Here is an 18,574-nt window from a genome sequence, read left to right on the forward strand (position 1 = left end):
CCATCAGTCCTGGTGAGCGAGAACTGTCAAAAAGGGGGAAATCACACGAACACAGTAGTATGGACACCGCAAAATAAAAATGTTTCACGTGGAACACCATTGAAATTTCAGTTTTGGGTGGAGCATATTAATATAAACATTGCGTGGAATATATATTTATGTTTTAACCACTTAACCCGGCGATCAGCAATTTTTTCGGTACTGCGACATTATGGCGGACACTTCGGACACTTTTGACACATTTTTGGGACCATTGGCATTTTTATAGCGATAAGTGCTATAAAAATGCATTGGATTACTATAAAAATGCCACCGACAGTGAAGGGGTTAACACTAGGGGGCGGGGAAGGGGTCAAGTATGTTCCCTGGGTGTGTTCCAACTGTAGGGGGGGGTGGACTGACATGGGGAAATTACTGATCTTCTGTTCATACATTGTATGAACAGAAGATCAGCATTTCTCTCCTTGACAGGACTGGGAGCTGTGTGTTTACACACACAGCTCCCGGTCCTCGCTCTGTAACGAGCGATCGCGTGTGCCCGGCGGTGATCGCGCCCTTTGTGGCCTGCGAGAGAGCCGACGTATAGCTACGGGCTCTCGCGCAGGGGAGCCGACCTGCTGCCGTATAACTGCGGCGGCTGGTCGGCAAGCAGTTAAAAAGGAACTTTTTGATTGAGTTCTAATTCATGTGTTCTTTGGTTTAATAGTGAAGCAAATTCAAATTGTGAACTATTTTCTTATATGAACAGTTTGTTGCGCTTTAAGGCCTCATGCACACTGGACGTTAAAATAACGTTATAAAAATGCCAGTAGAGTTGGTGAGTTTTTCAACTTTTTTTCATTAGCGTTTTTTTTTTTTGGTCGAAGAAAATATATAACACAAAAAAAATGCTGGCGAGTGAAGTTTTTGAACGTTTTATCGGCGTTTATCAGCATTTTTACAGCTGAAAACGTCTCTCAGAACCCACTATGTTTTATTTTATTTTTTTACTGCTCAAAACGCCACTGCCCCAAACCTGCCGATAACAGCCTATGTGTGCATGGACACATAGGATAACATGATGGAGAGTTTATTGACTGTAGAAAAAAAAGTCTACTGCCAAAAACAGCTGCTGTAAAAACAACCAAAAAAAGTGTGCATGAGGCCATAGTAGTTTGCCCTACATTTCCTTTCATGTTCAAATATTTGGATTCCTATTCTAAGGAATCTTCATATTATTATAGATTTATGTGATCAGGTATTGTGATTATTGGCATAACCTGCACATTTGGATTTTATTTTCTTTTTAGGCCTCATGCACACTGGACGTTAAAATAACGTTATAAAGATGCAAATAGCTTTGCAGTGAGTTTTTCAACTTTTTTCAATAGCGTTTAGCGCTTTTCCGCGTTAGCGTTTTTTGGTTGAAGAAAATTTTTTTTTTTCAATGGATCAAAAACTTTAAAAAACGCTGGTGAGTGACGCTTTTGAGCGTTTATCAGCGTTTATTGACGTTTATCAGCGTTAGAGCGTTTTTACAGCTGAAAAACGTCTCTCAGAACCCACTAGTTTTTTTTTTTTTTTTTTTTACTGCTCAAAAATGCCACTGCCCAAAACTGCTGATAACAGCCTATGTGTGCATGGACACATAGGATAAGATGATGGAGAGTTTATGGACTGTAGAAAAAAACGTCTACTGACAAAAACAGCTGCTGTAAAAACGTCAAAAAACATCCAGTGCGCATGAGGCCTTAATTTTGCACCTATTATCTTACATTCTTACTAGTTCTTCTTTATTATTTATATATTCTTATAGCACAACATATAAAATTACATTTGCATATTGCTGTAGATGACAATGATTTTGTGTAATGCTGTTACAAATGCATAAAACGTTGAAAATATTATAAAGTTTGGAACAAAAAGATGCAATCGTTTTGTGTGAATTACATTACGCAGTCTCTTTGAAAATTTGTATATGTTAATTTATTATTAAAGGGCAATTTACAACTAAACACATGCTGGCATCAGAGATATATAAAGTAACTGTATAATGATTGATGTGTAGATGTTTACATAAAAATAGATCAGGAAAAAAAAAAATAACCTGCACTGTTCTATGGTTACTTTGGGCCAGATCCACAAAAGGAATACGCAGGCGTATCTACGGATACGCCGTCGTATCCCTGTTTCTTTCTATGCGACGGATTCACAGAATCAGTTACGCATAGATATTCCTAAGATCCGACAGGTGTAATAGTTTTACACTGTCGGATCTTAGGATGCAGTACCTCGGCCGCCGCTGGGGGCATTTCTCGTCGAAATTCCGCGTCGGGTATGCAAATTAGCACTTACGGAGATCCACGAAGTGGTTTCCCTTCGTGACGTCTCCGTAAGTTGTTAGTTTGCAAATGCAAAATTCGGGGTGCTTTTACAAAGTGTAAAGTTAGTACACCATGTAAAAGTAGACCCTTCTTTCCCGCGACGCTGTCAAATGTTTTTTTACATTTTTTTTTCCCGCCGCATCTCTTTTTTTTCCCCGACGCAACTTTTTTTACCCAGCGCGATTCACAAAACTCGGCGCAACGTAACTTCGCGCAAAGCACGTCGGGAAAATCGCGTCGGGAGCATGCGCAGTACGTCCGGCGCGGGAGCGCGCCTAATTTAAATGGGACTCGCCCCATTAGATTGGGCACGCCTTGCGCCGGACGGATTTAAGTTACACCGCTGAAAATTTCTAGGTAAGTGCTTTGTGGATAGGGCACTGAGGTAGAAATTTTGCGGCGGTGTAACTTAAATCACAAAAATTAAGTTGCGCCCGCTGTACGTGGATCTGGCCCTTTGTGCGTGTTGTCTTGACAAATAGCACCATAATCAAACTCTTCAGTTACAGTTCTAGCTTGCATTAAGCAATTGCAAAAATCCTCAACACTGTAGTAGGCAGAATTATATCGGTATACAACCCCAATTCCAAAAAAATTGTGATGCTGTGTAAAGTCTACATAAAAACAGAATGCAATAATTAGCAAAATTCATTAACCCACATTTTATTTACAATAGAAAACATATCAAAATGTTTAAACTGAGAAAATGTACCATTTTGGAAAAAAAATATAGGTCATTATGAAATTGATGGTGGCAACACATCTCAATTTTTTTTGGACAGAGCAAAGTGGTACGAACAAGGAAGAGATGGAAGAACCTTTTGCAACTAGTTAGGTTATTTGGCAACAGGTCAGTATCATGATTGAGTAAAAAAAGAGCATCTTAAGCCTCGTACACACGATCGGACTTCCCTCGGACAAATACGTGGATTTTTGTCCGAAGGGTGTTGGTCGTGAACTTATTCTTCATACAGGACGCAAGAAAATTTTCAGCCAATATACACAAAACGACGTTTTTCAGCTCTTTAGCGCCACCCTTTGGGCAACTTCTGCTTATGTTGTCTGATGGTTAGCATTGGTTCAGCAGATGCGCGTTTGTACTTTGAATTTTTAGTCTGACGGATTTGTGTACACACGATCGGCTAATCCAACGGAACACATTTGTTGTCGGACAATTTGAGAGCATGGCCGTCAAACATTTGTTGTCGGACAATTCCAACAACAATAGTCCGATGGAGCATACAGACGGTCGGATTATCTGACAAAACACGTCCATCACACAATTGTTGGAATATCCGAACGTGTGTACGGGCCTTAAGAGAGTCAGAGTGTCTCAGAAGTAAAGATGGGCAGAGGTTCACCGATCTGTGAAAAGCTGCATCTAAAATTTGTTGAACAATTTCAGAATAATGTTCCACAATATAAAATTGCATCTACAATACATCATGTCAAGAGATTTCAAGAACCTGGAGATATTTCTGTGCAAACGACAAGGCCAAAACACAATATTGGAAGTCTGTGATCTTTGGGCACTCAAACATCACTGCATTAAAAACAGGCACAATTCTGTGATGGACATGGGCTCAGGATTACGTACCAAAATCAATGTCTGAACGCAGTTCGCCGTCCCATCCAAAAAAATGTAATGTAAAGGTCTATTATGCAGAGAAGCTGCCATATCTGAACATGACCCAGAAACGCTGTCGTCTTCTCTGGGTCAAAGCTCATTTAAATGGTCTGTTGCAAAGTGGAAAGCTGTTCTGTGGTCAGACAAATCGAAATTTGACATTCTTTTTGGCAATCATGGACACCGCATCCTCAAAAAGAGGAGAGGGTCCTTTTGACTTGTTATCAGCATTTGGTTCAAAAGCCTGCATCTCCTATGGTATGTGGATGCATTAATGCGTATGGAATGGGCAGCTTGCACATCTGGAAAAGTATCAATGTACCATCAATGCTGAAAGATAAAGCTAGGTTTGAGAGCAGCATATGCTCCCATCCAGATGACATCTTTTTTAGGGAAGACCTTGCATATTTCAGCAGGGCGAATATATCAGGTAACCAGTACAGTGCTTCAGCCTTGTCCCTTGCGCACAGAATTTTTTTTTATACTTCTGAGACACCAACTCTCTAAGATACTAATTTTATACCCAATCATCTTACTGACTTGTTGCCAATTAACCAAATTAGTTGCATTTTTCTCACCCAGCTATTTCTTACGAGTACTACTTACTTTGCCAGTTTTTTGTTGCCCTGTCCAAACTTTTTTGAGATTTGTTGCTGTCATCAATTTCAAAATCACCTAAATGGTTTTCTAAAACTGTATATTTTCACAGTTTAAACAGGTTATATGTTTTCTATTTTCTACTGTGAATGAAATATGGGTTTGAGATTTGAAAATTATTGCATTCTGTTTTTATTTCGATTTTACACAGCGCCCCAAAATTTTTGGAATTGGGTTTGTAACAATGTGATATAGGTTTATCAACTATTGTTTTAATGGCAGCTTTAAGACCTGCCAGGCCAGTACATGCTAGAACCTGATAACATTATGATTCATGAACACCAAGGAACTTACCATGATACAGACACTGAAGGGATCCTAAAGTGGTTGTAAAAGCACAAGGTTTTTTACCTTCATGCATTCTAAAACCCTTCTGTGAGCAGCAGCCCCCAAAATACTTACCTGAGCCCCCCCTCAATCCAGTGATGTCCAAGAGAGCCTTTCCTCTTCGGGGACTCCCACTCCTGATTGGCTTTTGTCAGCAATCACAGCCAGTGAGCCAATTGGGAGATGGAGGGGGTGGGGCTGATCCGCGGCTCCATGTGTGAATGAACACACAGAGCCGCAGGTCGGGACAGGGCCTGCTTGGGAGCCCCAAAGAGCAAACCGCTTGCTGTGGAAGTACCCAGCAGGAGTGAGAAGCTAGGAGAGCCTGCTTGGGACCCGAGAAGAGGAGGATCAAGGCTGTTCTGTGCAAATCCACAGAGCAAGTATGCATAACATTTTTTTATTTATTTTATTAAATGCCAAGGCTTTAAGATCACTGTAATGGTTTAACACTGCGTGCTTGCAATAATACCGGAAAACCAAAATTTTCCATAGAACGACCTATGTATTATGGTCTAAACAGGCAATTACTAGAGGTATCCTGGATTCTGTAAAAGAACAATATAGCCTCTATCTGTGGGCAGATTAGGTATTGATGCTTATCTGTTATAGCCATAATGTCAAGAAACTTTAAGGGGTTTGTGCACCGCACCCCTAATACAAAATACACATACTTTAGTTTTAGTGGCCCTCAGAAGTTCAGAAACCGAACTACAGCGATGTATACTTAAGCTTTATGGCAGAACGAAAGAGAACTGGCAAATATACGTGAAGCTCTCAGCGGCAATATAAGGAATGTGACATGAGTCTCCAGGAAGGTCACACAAAATTCAACCTCTCTGCTCACTCTTATTACTTTGCTCTGTACAAAAAAGCGTGCACTGAATAGTTAAGCAAATATGTTACCCAAGTAAATTGAGGAACACCGGCAGACGCAAATTCTCACTGACAACCAAGAGCAGTGTAAGTATCAAAAGAGTCCTGGTTAGTACTTGCCTGCTAAGAGCCAGTTTACACAGGGGCGACTCGTCAGGCGACTTAAGCCTCGTACACACGATCAGTCCATGCAATGAAAACGGTCTGAAGGACAGTTGTCCTAGGTTAACCTATGAAGCTGACTGATGGTCCGTCGTGCCTACACACCATCAGTTAAAAAAACGATCGTGTCAGAACGCGGTGACGTAAAACACAACGACGTGCTGAAAAAAACGAAGTTCAATGCTTCCAAGCATGCGTCAACTTGATTCTGAGCATGCGCGGGTTTTTAACCGATGGTTTTGCATACCAACGATCGGTTTTGACCTATCGGTTAGCAATCCATTGGTTAAATTTTAAAGCAAGTTTGCTTTTTTTTAACCGAAGGTTAAATAACCTATGGCGCCCACACACGATCGGTTTGGACCGATGAAAACAGTCCATCAGACCGTTTTCATTGGTTTAACCTATCGTGTGTACGAGCCTTTAGCCGCCTGACAAGTCGCGCTCCACTCTGTACTATGGAACCGTTCTAATAGAAGCGACTCAAAAAGGTTCCTGTACTACTTTGGGATGACTTCAGGGCGACTTGCATTAACTTCTATACAGAAGTAATTTTGCAAGTTGCCCCTAAAGTCGTGGACAGATCGCCTTGCCGGGTCGCTCGGCAAGTCGTGCTGCCCCAGTGTGAACTGTCTCTAAGGGTTACAACTACACATGATGTACTTTACCTGAATAATTCATTTACTGGCCAAACCAAATCATTTGTTTCTAAAATGTTATAATCAACCATAACATGGCTTTAAAGGAGACCTGTGTAGAAAGAAGTATGGGGCTGCCATAGGATCCCATGACTTCAGTATTTTCTTAGTTACTGACCTGGAACATGCAGCCAATAAAATCATACTGACTTTAAAATTCCTAAATTTGAATCCTTGTTTAACGTTGGTGAATCAGAAACGCAATTTAATTGCATGTTAAAACGTGCCAAGGAAAGTAAACTTTATACTGATAAACAGAATGCATACACAAGAAAACCTACACCTGTAAATAAATCCAAATACATAAAGAACGTATGAGATGTGTATACAAAGTCTGATAAAAATAAAGGAATAATGTATGCTATAAACAACCCTGATGATTTTATGACATTGTTGTATGAGACCTTAGGTCACACGCAGTAAATTATTTCTTTTACATGTAACATGATATTTATGACGACAACTAGAAGAATTGTGGAGCAATTGTGTACAGTAACCAGATACTATCATTTTCTATGCGGTACATTTTAAAATGTTTACTTTTTTTCTTTTTTAAATTAAGAATTTACTAAAATCTCAAACAGCATTACTATATCCAGCAGCTGTTCAATATACAATTCCAAAAAAAGTTGGGATGAGGTGTCAAATATACATGAAACAGAATGCAATGATTTGCAAATCGTATAACCCCATATTTTATTTACAATAGAAAAAATATCAAATGTTTAAATTAAGAAAATATGCAATTTTATGAAAAAAATAAGGTCAAAAAAGTTGGTACAGGGTCAGGTTTACCACAGTGTAGCATCCCCTCTTATTTTAACAACACTCTGTAAATGTCTGGGAACTAAGTAAACCATTTGCTGAACTTTTGGGAGAGGAATGTCGTCTCATTCTTGTCTGATCCCAACAGTATCCCAACTTTTTTGGAATTGGGGTTGTAACAATGTGTCTGTGGTTTTCCATTTCTTACCTGAAATAGAGTAGGGGGCACTTGTTTCTTTGCGAGGTGGGCCTGAACATGGTCTACAGCTTGCTTCGAAAATGGCTAAGGATTTAAAACAAAACCAAAGTAAATTCCCAGAATTCAAGAAACAGGTAATGTATATAAAATGTTTACACCTTTTAATGTGACTTATAAACTGTACAACTCAGTTGAACAACACACTGAAATCTTTTAGGTGGAGGGAAGTAAAAATAAAAAAAATAAAAATTAATATGGTTGCATAAGTGTGCACACCTTAAACTCTTTTTTGAAGCACCTTTTGATTTTATTACAGAATTCTGTCTTAGTGGGTATGAGTCCATCAGCATGGCACATCTTGACTTTGCAATATTTGCCCACTCTTCTTTGCAAAAACACTCCATAGCTGTGAGGCATCCCCTGTGCACAGCCCTCTTCAGATCACCCCACAGATTTTCAATCAAAATCAAGTCTGGGCTCCGGCTGGGCCATTCCAAAACTTTAATCTTCTTCTGGTGAAGCCATTCATTTGTTGATTTGGCTGTATGCTTTGAGTCGTTGCCATGCTGACAGATGCAGTTCCTCATTATATTCAGCTTTCCAGCAGAAGCCAGAAGGTTTTGTGCCAATATTGACTGGTATTTGGAACTGTTCATAATTCCCTCTACCTTGACTAAAGCCCCTGTTCCAGCGGACGAAAAAAACAGCCTCAAAGCATGATGCTGCCACCACCATGCTTCACTGTGGGAATGGTGTTCTTTTTGTGATGCGCAGTATTGTTTTGCGCCAAACGTATCTTTTGGAATTATGGCCAAAAACGTCAACCTTGGTTTCTTCAGACTATAACATATTTTCCCACATGATATTGGGAGACTTCAGATGTGTTTTCACAAAATTTAGCTTAGATGTTTTTTTTTTCGGAAGAAAAGGCTTACCACTCTAACCCATAGCCCAGACATATGAAGAATATGGGAGATTGTTGTCACATGTACCACACAGCCAATACTTGCCAGATATTCCTGCAGCTCCTTTAATATTGCTGTAGGCCTCTTGGCAGCCTCCCTGGTCATTTTTCTTCACGTCTTTTCATCAATTTTGGAGGGACGTCCAGGACTTAGTAATGTCACTGTTGTGCCATATTTTCTCCACTTGATGATGACTGTGTTTCATGGTATATCTAATTCCTTGTAAATACTTGTGTACCCTTCTTCTGACTGATACTTTTTAACAATGAGATCCCTCTGATGCTTTGAAAGTTCTCTGCAGACCATGGCTTTTACTGGAGTATGGGACTATAAAAATGTAAGGAAAGACTTACTAGAACAGCTGAACTTTATTTGGGGTTAATAAAGGTACTTTAACTACTTAAGGACAGCCTGCCGCAGTTGTACGTCGGCTGTTTGAAGAGGAATATCATTGTTATGGCAGCAGATAGCTGCCATAATGCCGGTATCCTCTTCCAGAGCGGGCAGTCCTCTTTCAGATAAATGTGGTCTCACTTTTAATCGGTGGCAGGAGAGGGGCCCCCCCCTCCCACTGTGCTCCGGTCGTCTCTGCCACTTACTGAAACCGTCAGTAGCGGCAGAAACAATCGGATCCTCTTCCCTCACAGACTGGATGTTGAGATAGTTAAAGATGCCCCCTCGCTTGGCTCCATACCATTGGATGGCGGAAGCAACGTCAAATGCCCAATGGTCTTAAAGGGGATTTTTTTTTTGTAAAATGCTTTTTTTCTATTACAAGGGATGTGTACATTCATTGTAATAGGAATAAAAGTGACCCAAATTTGTATTAATTATTTTAAAAGGACAGTGTAAAAAAAAAAAAAAGTTAAATAAATAAGAGTAAAAAAAAAAAAAAGCATTCGCAAGTTGTGCCCGCATATGAAAACTGTATTCAAACCACACATGAGGTATCGCCATGATCGTTAGGAGCGAGAGAAATAAGTGTAGCACTATTGGGCTAACTTTACTGTTGAGACCACTGCGCAAATACGGTGTGACAAAGTATTGCAACGACTGCCATTTTATGCAGGGTGTCTAAAATTATTATATATATATATATATATATATATATATATATATATATATATATATATATATATATATATATATATATATATATATATATATATATATATATATATATATATATATATATATATATATATATATATATATATATATATATATATATATATATATATAAATAAAAAGTTTGGGGGTTCCAAGTAATTTTCTAGCAAATAAAACGGACTTTAACTATAAACACAAAGTCTGAAATATAGGCTCAGTCCTTTAGAAGGTAAATGATGGCTGGTGTGTACAGACTCCTATTTAACATAAGTTTTATTGCAATTGCTTAATTCTGAACACAGCTACATCCCCAGTTATAAGAGGGTGTGCACACTTATGCAACAACATTATTTTAGTTTTTTTATTTATAGCCCCCCCCCCCCCCCCAAAAAAAAAGTTTGTTTTTCAATTGAGTTTTACAGTTTATAGGTCGCATTATAGGTGAAAAAAGTTCTGAAATGATTAATCTTTGTCTCATTTTTTTACATCACAGAAACCCAACATATTAACAGTGGTGTGTAGACATTTTATATCCATTGTAAATACTGCATGATTATTGGAGTTAAAATAACTCATGTGGAATTTAACTCATGCAATTCACAAAAAAAAAAAAACACACACACATTAAATACTGCATACCTTCATGTTTTTTTATTTTCCGTATCTAAATTTTTTACACTTTATGCTAACACAGACAGGCTGCAGCAGGTACTGAAACATTTAGCAGTGGTATGCCTACCACTGCTAAATGTGAAAGTTCAGCTTAGAGTTTCTTGTTGTTGAGGAACCAGCACCCGCTGGCAATAACCTGTAGTGAATTTACCATTTTCATAATCACATATTATAGATATTTGAGTTAAATGTGTAACATGACCCAATTATCTCATGCGATATCCTTTTGTGAAATTGACCGCAAACAGATGTAGCCAGAAATGACATATACAAAGTGGCAGGTAGGCATGCATAGACAGATAGGTAGATGAATGTAAATACTTACATGTGAACAAGATAATAGCTCTTTCATAATGTATGTGTCATAAATCTGTCGACTTCTACAAAGACGGTCCTCCTCTGAATCCAATTTCTCATACTCTTTTATCTGAAAGGCAGAAAGGTAATGTATAATCTTTGTTATTTAGGACTACAAAGTACCTTACTTGGATAAGGCCTCACAGACATGAGCTTAGATGCAAAACTACATATAATTCTGGTGTTATTTTTGGGGTGTTTGCCATATAGCCTTCCACCACTTTTTCCAGCAGAGGGGGGAAGCAAAGCCCTAACTAGTATACAGAAATAGATGTGGCTTAAATATTGCATTGCACTTTTTTATGGGGCTTGGCTGCTTGAGTCCATTGACCTTCAAAAGGCCATGATAATGAGTTGTTGTACATTTTCAACAAGTACATGCTTTGAGATCATATTGCAATGTTTATTATTATTTAAATACATTTTTTATATGATTCACATTTTCACAAGCTTATCCATTTACATTTTTGTTACCGTATTGCACATATGTAGATTAAACACCAAGTTATGTGGCTCAGTGTAATCACTCCTAACAGATATTGACATTATTAGCTACAAAGGGAGTACGCCGTTTATAATGAGTCACCCATGTCATAGCCTTGCATTATCAGAAGAAGCAGTAAAGCAGAACCACCGTGCAACAAGGCAAAGCAAAAAGAAGAGCCTGCATAAATGTGAAAATATGGCAGACGTAATTACAAATATATATATATATATATATATATATAAACCATGAGCACGTACTGCATCAAGCTGAACTTGAACTTTTCTTAAAGCGGGGGTTCACCCTAAAAAAAAAAATGTTTTTGTCTACCATGCCATCCAGCATACTAGCGTGAGCTACAGTATGCCTTTATTCTTATTTTTTTAGCTGTACTCACAGTTTAATCCGTTAGTTAAGTTTCAGACTCCCCGTGGGGAGTAGGCGTTCCTATGAAGAGGGGAACATGATTGACGGCTGGCTATGGCGCATCACGCTTCCCGAAAATAGCCGAAATAGGACTTGGCTCTTCACAGCGCCTGCGCAGTCAGCTCCTAGTCTGTGCGCAGGCGCCGTATAGCGCCGTGAAGAGCCGAGTCCTACTCCGGCTATTTTCGGGAAGCGTGACGCGCCATAGCCGGCCGTCAATCATGTTCCCCTCTTCATAGGAACGCACCCCCCCCCCACCGGGAGTCTGAAACAAAACAAATTGATTAAACTGAGTACAGCGCAAAAAAAATAAAGGCATACTGTAGCTCACACTAGTATGCTGAATGGCATGGTAGAAAGTTGTATTTTAGGGTGAACCCCCGCTTTAAGTTCACTGCAACAAATTTAATTATGTGTCTAAATCAAAGTAGGCAACAGATATTGCGTTGCATTAGAACATTTAGAAGTCTTGCAAACCTTGTAGAATGTCTTGGGAGCCCTGTTACAAAAATGGTGACGTCACCTTCTGAAATTGTATTTGGGCCCATCCTCTCATCTCCTATCTTTCACTACTGATCATAGAGGTCACTCATCTCAGGTATGTACCACTAGTGAGCTGTGGGATGTAAATATTTTACCGTGAAAGTGTTTTGCTGCACTGGTGGGTCTACAGCCTTTAAATTATTATAACCAATATAAATAATTTAATTATATAAAAATGAGAATGCTCAAAGAGTGGGAACATGGAGAAAACTATTGCAGTCACACTAGACTCCTAGCTGGTTGGTAAGTAGGCTTGGTTTTTCCCTGGGCATTCCCCAGGTTTTTGCTGTTATCTACTTTAGCCTTCCAATGCTACTTACTGTTATGGCCAGCTATAGATGGGGGCAGTGGACATGTTTATGCTTCACCTGTGGTGTTTATATTGGTCCATCAGTGCACCAACACCTTTGCAGCCATTGTGCTATATGCTGGGTGCTTGGTGTGCTCTTGTACCTTTAAAAGGAGGGGTGGCTTCCCTTCAGTTCACCTGCCCCTGTCTATCCATTAAAATGCATGTGCCTCCACTGTGGGGACGCTCATTGTTTAGTGTTCGGACCACAGATATTACAGGGTGCCTTGGCGCGGCTCTGTGGCTCACGCATGCGTTTGCAAATGCGTGCGGACCGAATCCCTGTTTTTAACGCATACTGTAGACAGGTTAATTGGTTTTCTGCAAGCTGGTCGGTAAGTAGGCTTGGTTTATCCCTGGGCATTCCCCAGGTTTTTGTTGTTATCCTTTACATTATAGAAGACGACAGACAGGTGGCTGGGAGTAAACAATAGACAATACAATACAGTCACACCCTGCCCCATCAAAGCAAATAGTACACAACAGCCAACACACAATATGCACACAATATATACAATCTATATAGAATTGAATCTGACTAGTACAGATCATAGTGGGGTTCTCATTCACCCAGTGCCCCTATTAGAGATATTGTTAATGAATATTACTGTCCCATTTGAAGTAGTCCAAGATGTATTTTCTCAGTTACCCTATGCCCCTAATGGTGATTTAGACATAAGAGGTGCATGGGGAGCTGAAGCAAGGGTATCTCATACTTTCCAAGAGATTCTGGGTTCCACGGGCCCTGCCGTTACAGTAACCATATGGACACTTGATTTCTCTAGTTGACTTCCATAACACGTTGCAGACAACGCATGTCCTGTGAACCCCCACCTAAGTGAACCTCACTTCACCAAGTATTGTGTACAGAATGATTTAGCAGATGTTTGTAAGCCTCCAAATTGAGAAGAAAACAAGCTGCATACCATTAGGGGAGGTCAACAGTGATCTTTCTTAGTTGGTAATGAGCTTGTTTATGGACATGCACTCAGCAACCCTAAGTAAATAAGCTGCCAAGTAGGCCGAGCTAAGTAGTGTAAATTTCATCAAGTGCTGAATCATACAATGAATGAAGGAAACCTGAAAACTATATTTTACTATCCAAATACGGACAATTATAGTGAATGAAGATGAAAGCCATTTGCTGTTACAGGCACCAAGGTAAGTACCTCAGAAATTACACAGCTACTGTAATCAATGCAATACATTATGGCCTAGAAGCCTGGGAAAATTCCAGTCCTCAGATCTCTTAATTCTGACGTGGATGCTTTCACAGATCTAGTGCCAATTATAACAATCACATTCAGCTCAATACCCCATTTCCTAATCTCAAAGTCCTGCTTTTCAAACTCTGAACTCCATGTACCACAAACTGACAATGCATCTCTGAGACACAATTTGTAAACTTACAGCCTCAAGCACCATCCTCCAATGAATCAGTCAAGCCAACAAAATGTCTATAGTTTGATAATATTAAAGGCAACATTATCTGAAAAAAAAAAATGTTGGGCTACGATTGCCAACCTGTGTTTACTTGATAAAATCAGCCTATATGCAGTAAAGCATTCTTGTTATACTCACTGTGAAACCTAAGGGGTTAATCCTCTGCATTATGTAAAAAGACTGTTTGATCCTGTCTTCTCTGAGCCTCTCCTCCTTACGGTGGCGGTATAGTGCCGCTATTTTTAGCGGAGCTATATCGTCGGAATTGCCGAGGAAATGCGGAGGTATTCGGCCGCTAGCGGCCGAAACAGGGTTAATACCACTTGCAATGCGCCTTTGCCGAGGCGCATTGCTGGCGGTATTACCGCAGTGTCCCATTGTTTTCAATGGGAAGGAGCGGTAAACACTCACTGCTCCAAAAATGCTGCTGGCAGGACTTGGAACTCCTCCTACAAGCTTTAAAGCGGGAGTTCACCCGAAAAACAATTTTTAACATTAGATTGAGGCTCATTTTGGGAAGCAGAATCGGGTTTTTTTTTTTTAAATCGAAGCAGTACTTACCGTTCTAGAGATAGATCTTCTCCGCCGCTTCCGGGTATGGTCTTCGGGACTGGGCGTTCCTATTTGATTGACAGGCTTCCGACGGTCGCATACATCGCGTCACGAGTAGCCGAAATAAGCCGAACGCCGGTGCGGCTCTATACGGCGCCTGCGCACCGACGTTCGCTACTTTAGGAAAATCGTGACGCGCTGTATGCGACCGTCGGAAGCCTATCAATCAAATAGGAACGCCCAGTCCCGCAGCCCATACCCGGAAGCTGCAGAGAAGATCTCTCTCTAAAACGGTAAGTACTGCTTCGATTTTAAAAAAAACACCCGATTCTGCGTCCCAAAATGAGCCTCAATCTAATGTTAAAAATTGAGTTTTTGGGTGAACCTCCACTTTAACCAGCCACTGATTGAAGTCACAAGACTGTTATATACTGCTGATGAGAAAAGGTATTTAGCGGTTTATATTTACTAAAATAATTGCATTTCCATGCTCTGTGTACTACCCATAGACCAGATATAATGAATGCAGGGTCCTGGGTTTAAGGCTAACACTTTAAGTTGGCCTAAAAGTCTAAACTCATGGTCCAACTATTTAAGTCAGTAGCTCAAAGTTTTGAGGCCATCAGATAAGCATCACAGCTGAAAAAACTGAATTTACTGAGAGGAAGGGGTCAGTAATGGTAGCCTATACATTTCTTTCAGCACATTTCCTTTAAGTATCTTTTACTGTCAAGCTCATACTGAGATTTCCATGATGACTACTAGGAATGAGCTCAGGTGTGTTTGGATCCTGTTCCGAATACACCTACGCTATTCCGCCAGGAAGCCGTCACCGCACACCGCCAATCATAAGTGGCTGAGGCATTCCCTGCCATGCAGCCGCATGTAGGGTGTGTATACATGCGGCTGTGGAGTCGTGAATGCTTTGGCCACTTATGATTGGCAGTGTGCAGTAACAGCTTCTCTGCAAGATAGCTCAGGTGGGTTTGGACTAGGCTACGAATACACCTGAACTCATCCCTGATGAGCACAAAGTTAAGCTAAAATCTAAAGCTGTACAGCCAATGTCATTGTCTCCTAACCAAAGGGTGGCCCAGCTTTTCATTCTGTATAGGGTCTATTGTGCCCTTGAATTTTTGCATAAAGTAGGCCATAGAAATACCTCTTAATGTGCAAGATGTGCTGAATCTCTTGGCTCCTTTTTTACATCTGTTTTGATAGGAGGTATTAGATACTCTAAATACTGTACATGGCTCTGCGTTGACTTTAGAGTTCTATGCCTATTGGGGTATGCAAACTCCAACAACCTGAAGTATACCCAGGTATTAGCTATTGCAAGATCATTTTTTGTGTGGCACTGAAGTTGGCAGCTTCCTGTTTGTCCAATTCTCCTACCTGTAGGAGACTGAATCCTGGAAATTAATAAACATGTAATGTTTGAGAAGTATACATATGTTCAATGTAATGCGTCTCATAAATTAGAAAAAATATGGAAAAAATGGATGGATGCAACGCCCAGAACCTAGAACCTCTTGATTTAGAAATTGCCTAGGCATTCCACAGGCATATATTGCAAGACTAATGCTGTTACGTTTCCCTCTCTTATGCCAATCCATTGGGTTGAACAGATAAAGCGTAGAGGGCATGATTAAAAACTAGCTCCAGCAATGCATTAAGATGCCCTAGGCCTCTAACCATTTAGTTACTTTATATTTAATTTCACAATACAAGTTTTTTTGCACAATCTGTTGCATTCCTGGTTGAGAGACCACTAATGTGACAGTGTTTGTTTTGAAATCTGCTTCCCAGGGATTCACAAATTCGTAATGCCTTGTGCACAGAAACACAGGACATACAAAAGAAAATGGAGGGGTTAAACTACTTCCTGTTACATACAGAGAAATCTTACTTCTCTATTGTGAAATAATATTGAACACGATTCACTAAAACACTGAAAAATAGGAGCATTTCCAAAGATTTCATATAATCCAATGACACGTGTGGCTGTTCACCAAGGTACGTTTCCCAACTACTTTTAGATCAGATGTTTTACCTCTATATGGCTTTAGGCAGTGCATATGTATTTAGATTATGTAACATCTGGCTGTACTGATGTGCAGTCAGCTATTCACAGATTTCAAAATTTCTGAAATGAACACAAGTTCATTATGAAGGAAGAAGATCTGTGCATAATAATTACCTCTAATGGACAAGCAGAAGATTATAGTCAATATCCTACCCGACACAAAGCTTTGCAGGACTTATTAATACCAAGCAACATTATAATCAGCTAGACAGAAATGAACTTGCTAATCATTCTCTGTTATGTATATGGAAGCTCAAAGCAGCTCTGGTTTAATAAAGTACAGTAGATGATATGCCAGATTAATCAAATTTCCAATAGCCAAGAGAAATGCATGCCTGGATACTTCATGGTCCAGATACAAGGGTCACGTACAGCCGGAAATATGTACTAGAAAAACTGCTACTCTAGCAATCACAGAAAACGTTCAGTAGAAATAACAGTTTGGCTTATCCTTGTCAGACGAATATAATAAAACGGCAGTGCACGGTTTATAATGACCTACAAGTGAAACAAAGTCAAAGGCAAACTCAAGACAGTCACCTCACACACAAAATTCCTACATTACAATGGAATTTTACATAAAACGACTTTGGCACGTTTAGAAGTGAAAGCCAGTATACCACATTATACACAATAATTGTCCTACAGGGAGAAAATGGCAGGCATTCTCAATCATTGTACACATTCCACACAACAGGTCACAATTACCAACAGTACCATGGTTTTTACACACACATCTTTGATGTAGACATGTCTTATAATGCAAATCACATATATATACATATATATATATATATATATATATATATATATATATATATATATATATATATATATATATATATATATATATATATATATATATATATATATATATATATATATATATCCCACATTTTTGTAAATATTTTATTCTTTTCATGTGACAACACTGAAGAAATTACACTTTGCTACAATGTAAAGTAGTGAGTGTAGAGCTTGTATAACCGTGCAAATTTGCTGTCCCCTCAAAATAACTCACACAGCCATCAATGTCTAAACCACTGGCAACAAAAGTGAGTACACCCCCAAGTAAAGAATGTCCAAGTTGGGCTTATAAATGTCAATATTTTGTGTGGCCACCATTATTCTCCAGCACTGCCTTAATCCTCTTGGGCATGAAGTTCACCAGAGCTTCACAGGTTGCCACTGGAGTCCTCTTCCACTCCTCCATGACGACATCATAGAGCTGGTGGATGTGAAAGACCTTGCGCTCCTCCACCTTCCTTTTGAGAATGCCCCACAGAGGCTCGATAGGGTTTAGGTCTGGAGACATGCTTGGCCAGTCTATCACCTTTACCCTCCGCTTAGTGGTTGTCTTGGAGGCATGTTTGGGGTCGGTATCATGTTGGAAAACTGCCCTGCAGCCTAGTCTCTGAATGGAGGGGGATCATGCTCTGCTTCAGTATGTCACAGTACATATTGGCATTCATGGTTCCCTCAATGAACTGTAGCTCCCCAGTGCCATGGTTACAGTAACCCATGTCCTTAGTCTGCTTGTCTTCAGCAAACTGTTTGCAGGCTTTCTTGTGCATCATCTTTAGAAGAGGCTTACTACTGGGACGACAGCCACGCAGACCAACTTGATGCAGTGTGTGGCATATGGTCTGAGCATTGACAGGCAGACCCCCCACTCTTCAACCTCTGCAGCAATGCTGGTAGCACTCATACATTTATTTCCCAAAGAAAACCTCTGGATATGACGGCGAGCACGTGCACTCAACTTCTTTGGTCTAAAAAATGGCAAGGCTTGTTCCGAGTTTAAACTGTCCTGTTAAACCGCTGTATGTACTTGGTCACTGTGCTGCAGCTCAGTTTCAGGGTCTGGCCAATCTTCTTATAGCCCGAGCCATCTTTATGTAGAGCAACAATTC

General features: G+C 39.9%; 1 protein-coding gene across 2 annotated transcripts in view; it reads right to left on the reverse strand.

Annotated features, from left to right (window-relative positions):
* GRK3 (G protein-coupled receptor kinase 3) overlaps window positions 1–18,574 on the reverse strand; it is a 403,808-nt gene that overhangs the window by 117,252 nt on the left and 267,982 nt on the right. For both annotated transcript variants that reach the window (XM_040351350.1, XM_040351342.1), the window contains exons 4-5: window positions 10,747–10,848; window positions 7,684–7,758 (exon numbers count right to left, since the gene is read on the reverse strand). In XM_040351350.1, the coding sequence (XP_040207284.1) occupies window positions 7,684–7,758; window positions 10,747–10,848 (177 nt within the window). The remainder of the gene's footprint in view (window positions 1–7,683; window positions 7,759–10,746; window positions 10,849–18,574) is intronic.

This window comes from Rana temporaria, chromosome 1, assembly GCF_905171775.1.
Source record: "Rana temporaria chromosome 1, aRanTem1.1, whole genome shotgun sequence".
Lineage (NCBI taxonomy): Eukaryota > Metazoa > Chordata > Amphibia > Anura > Ranidae > Rana > Rana temporaria.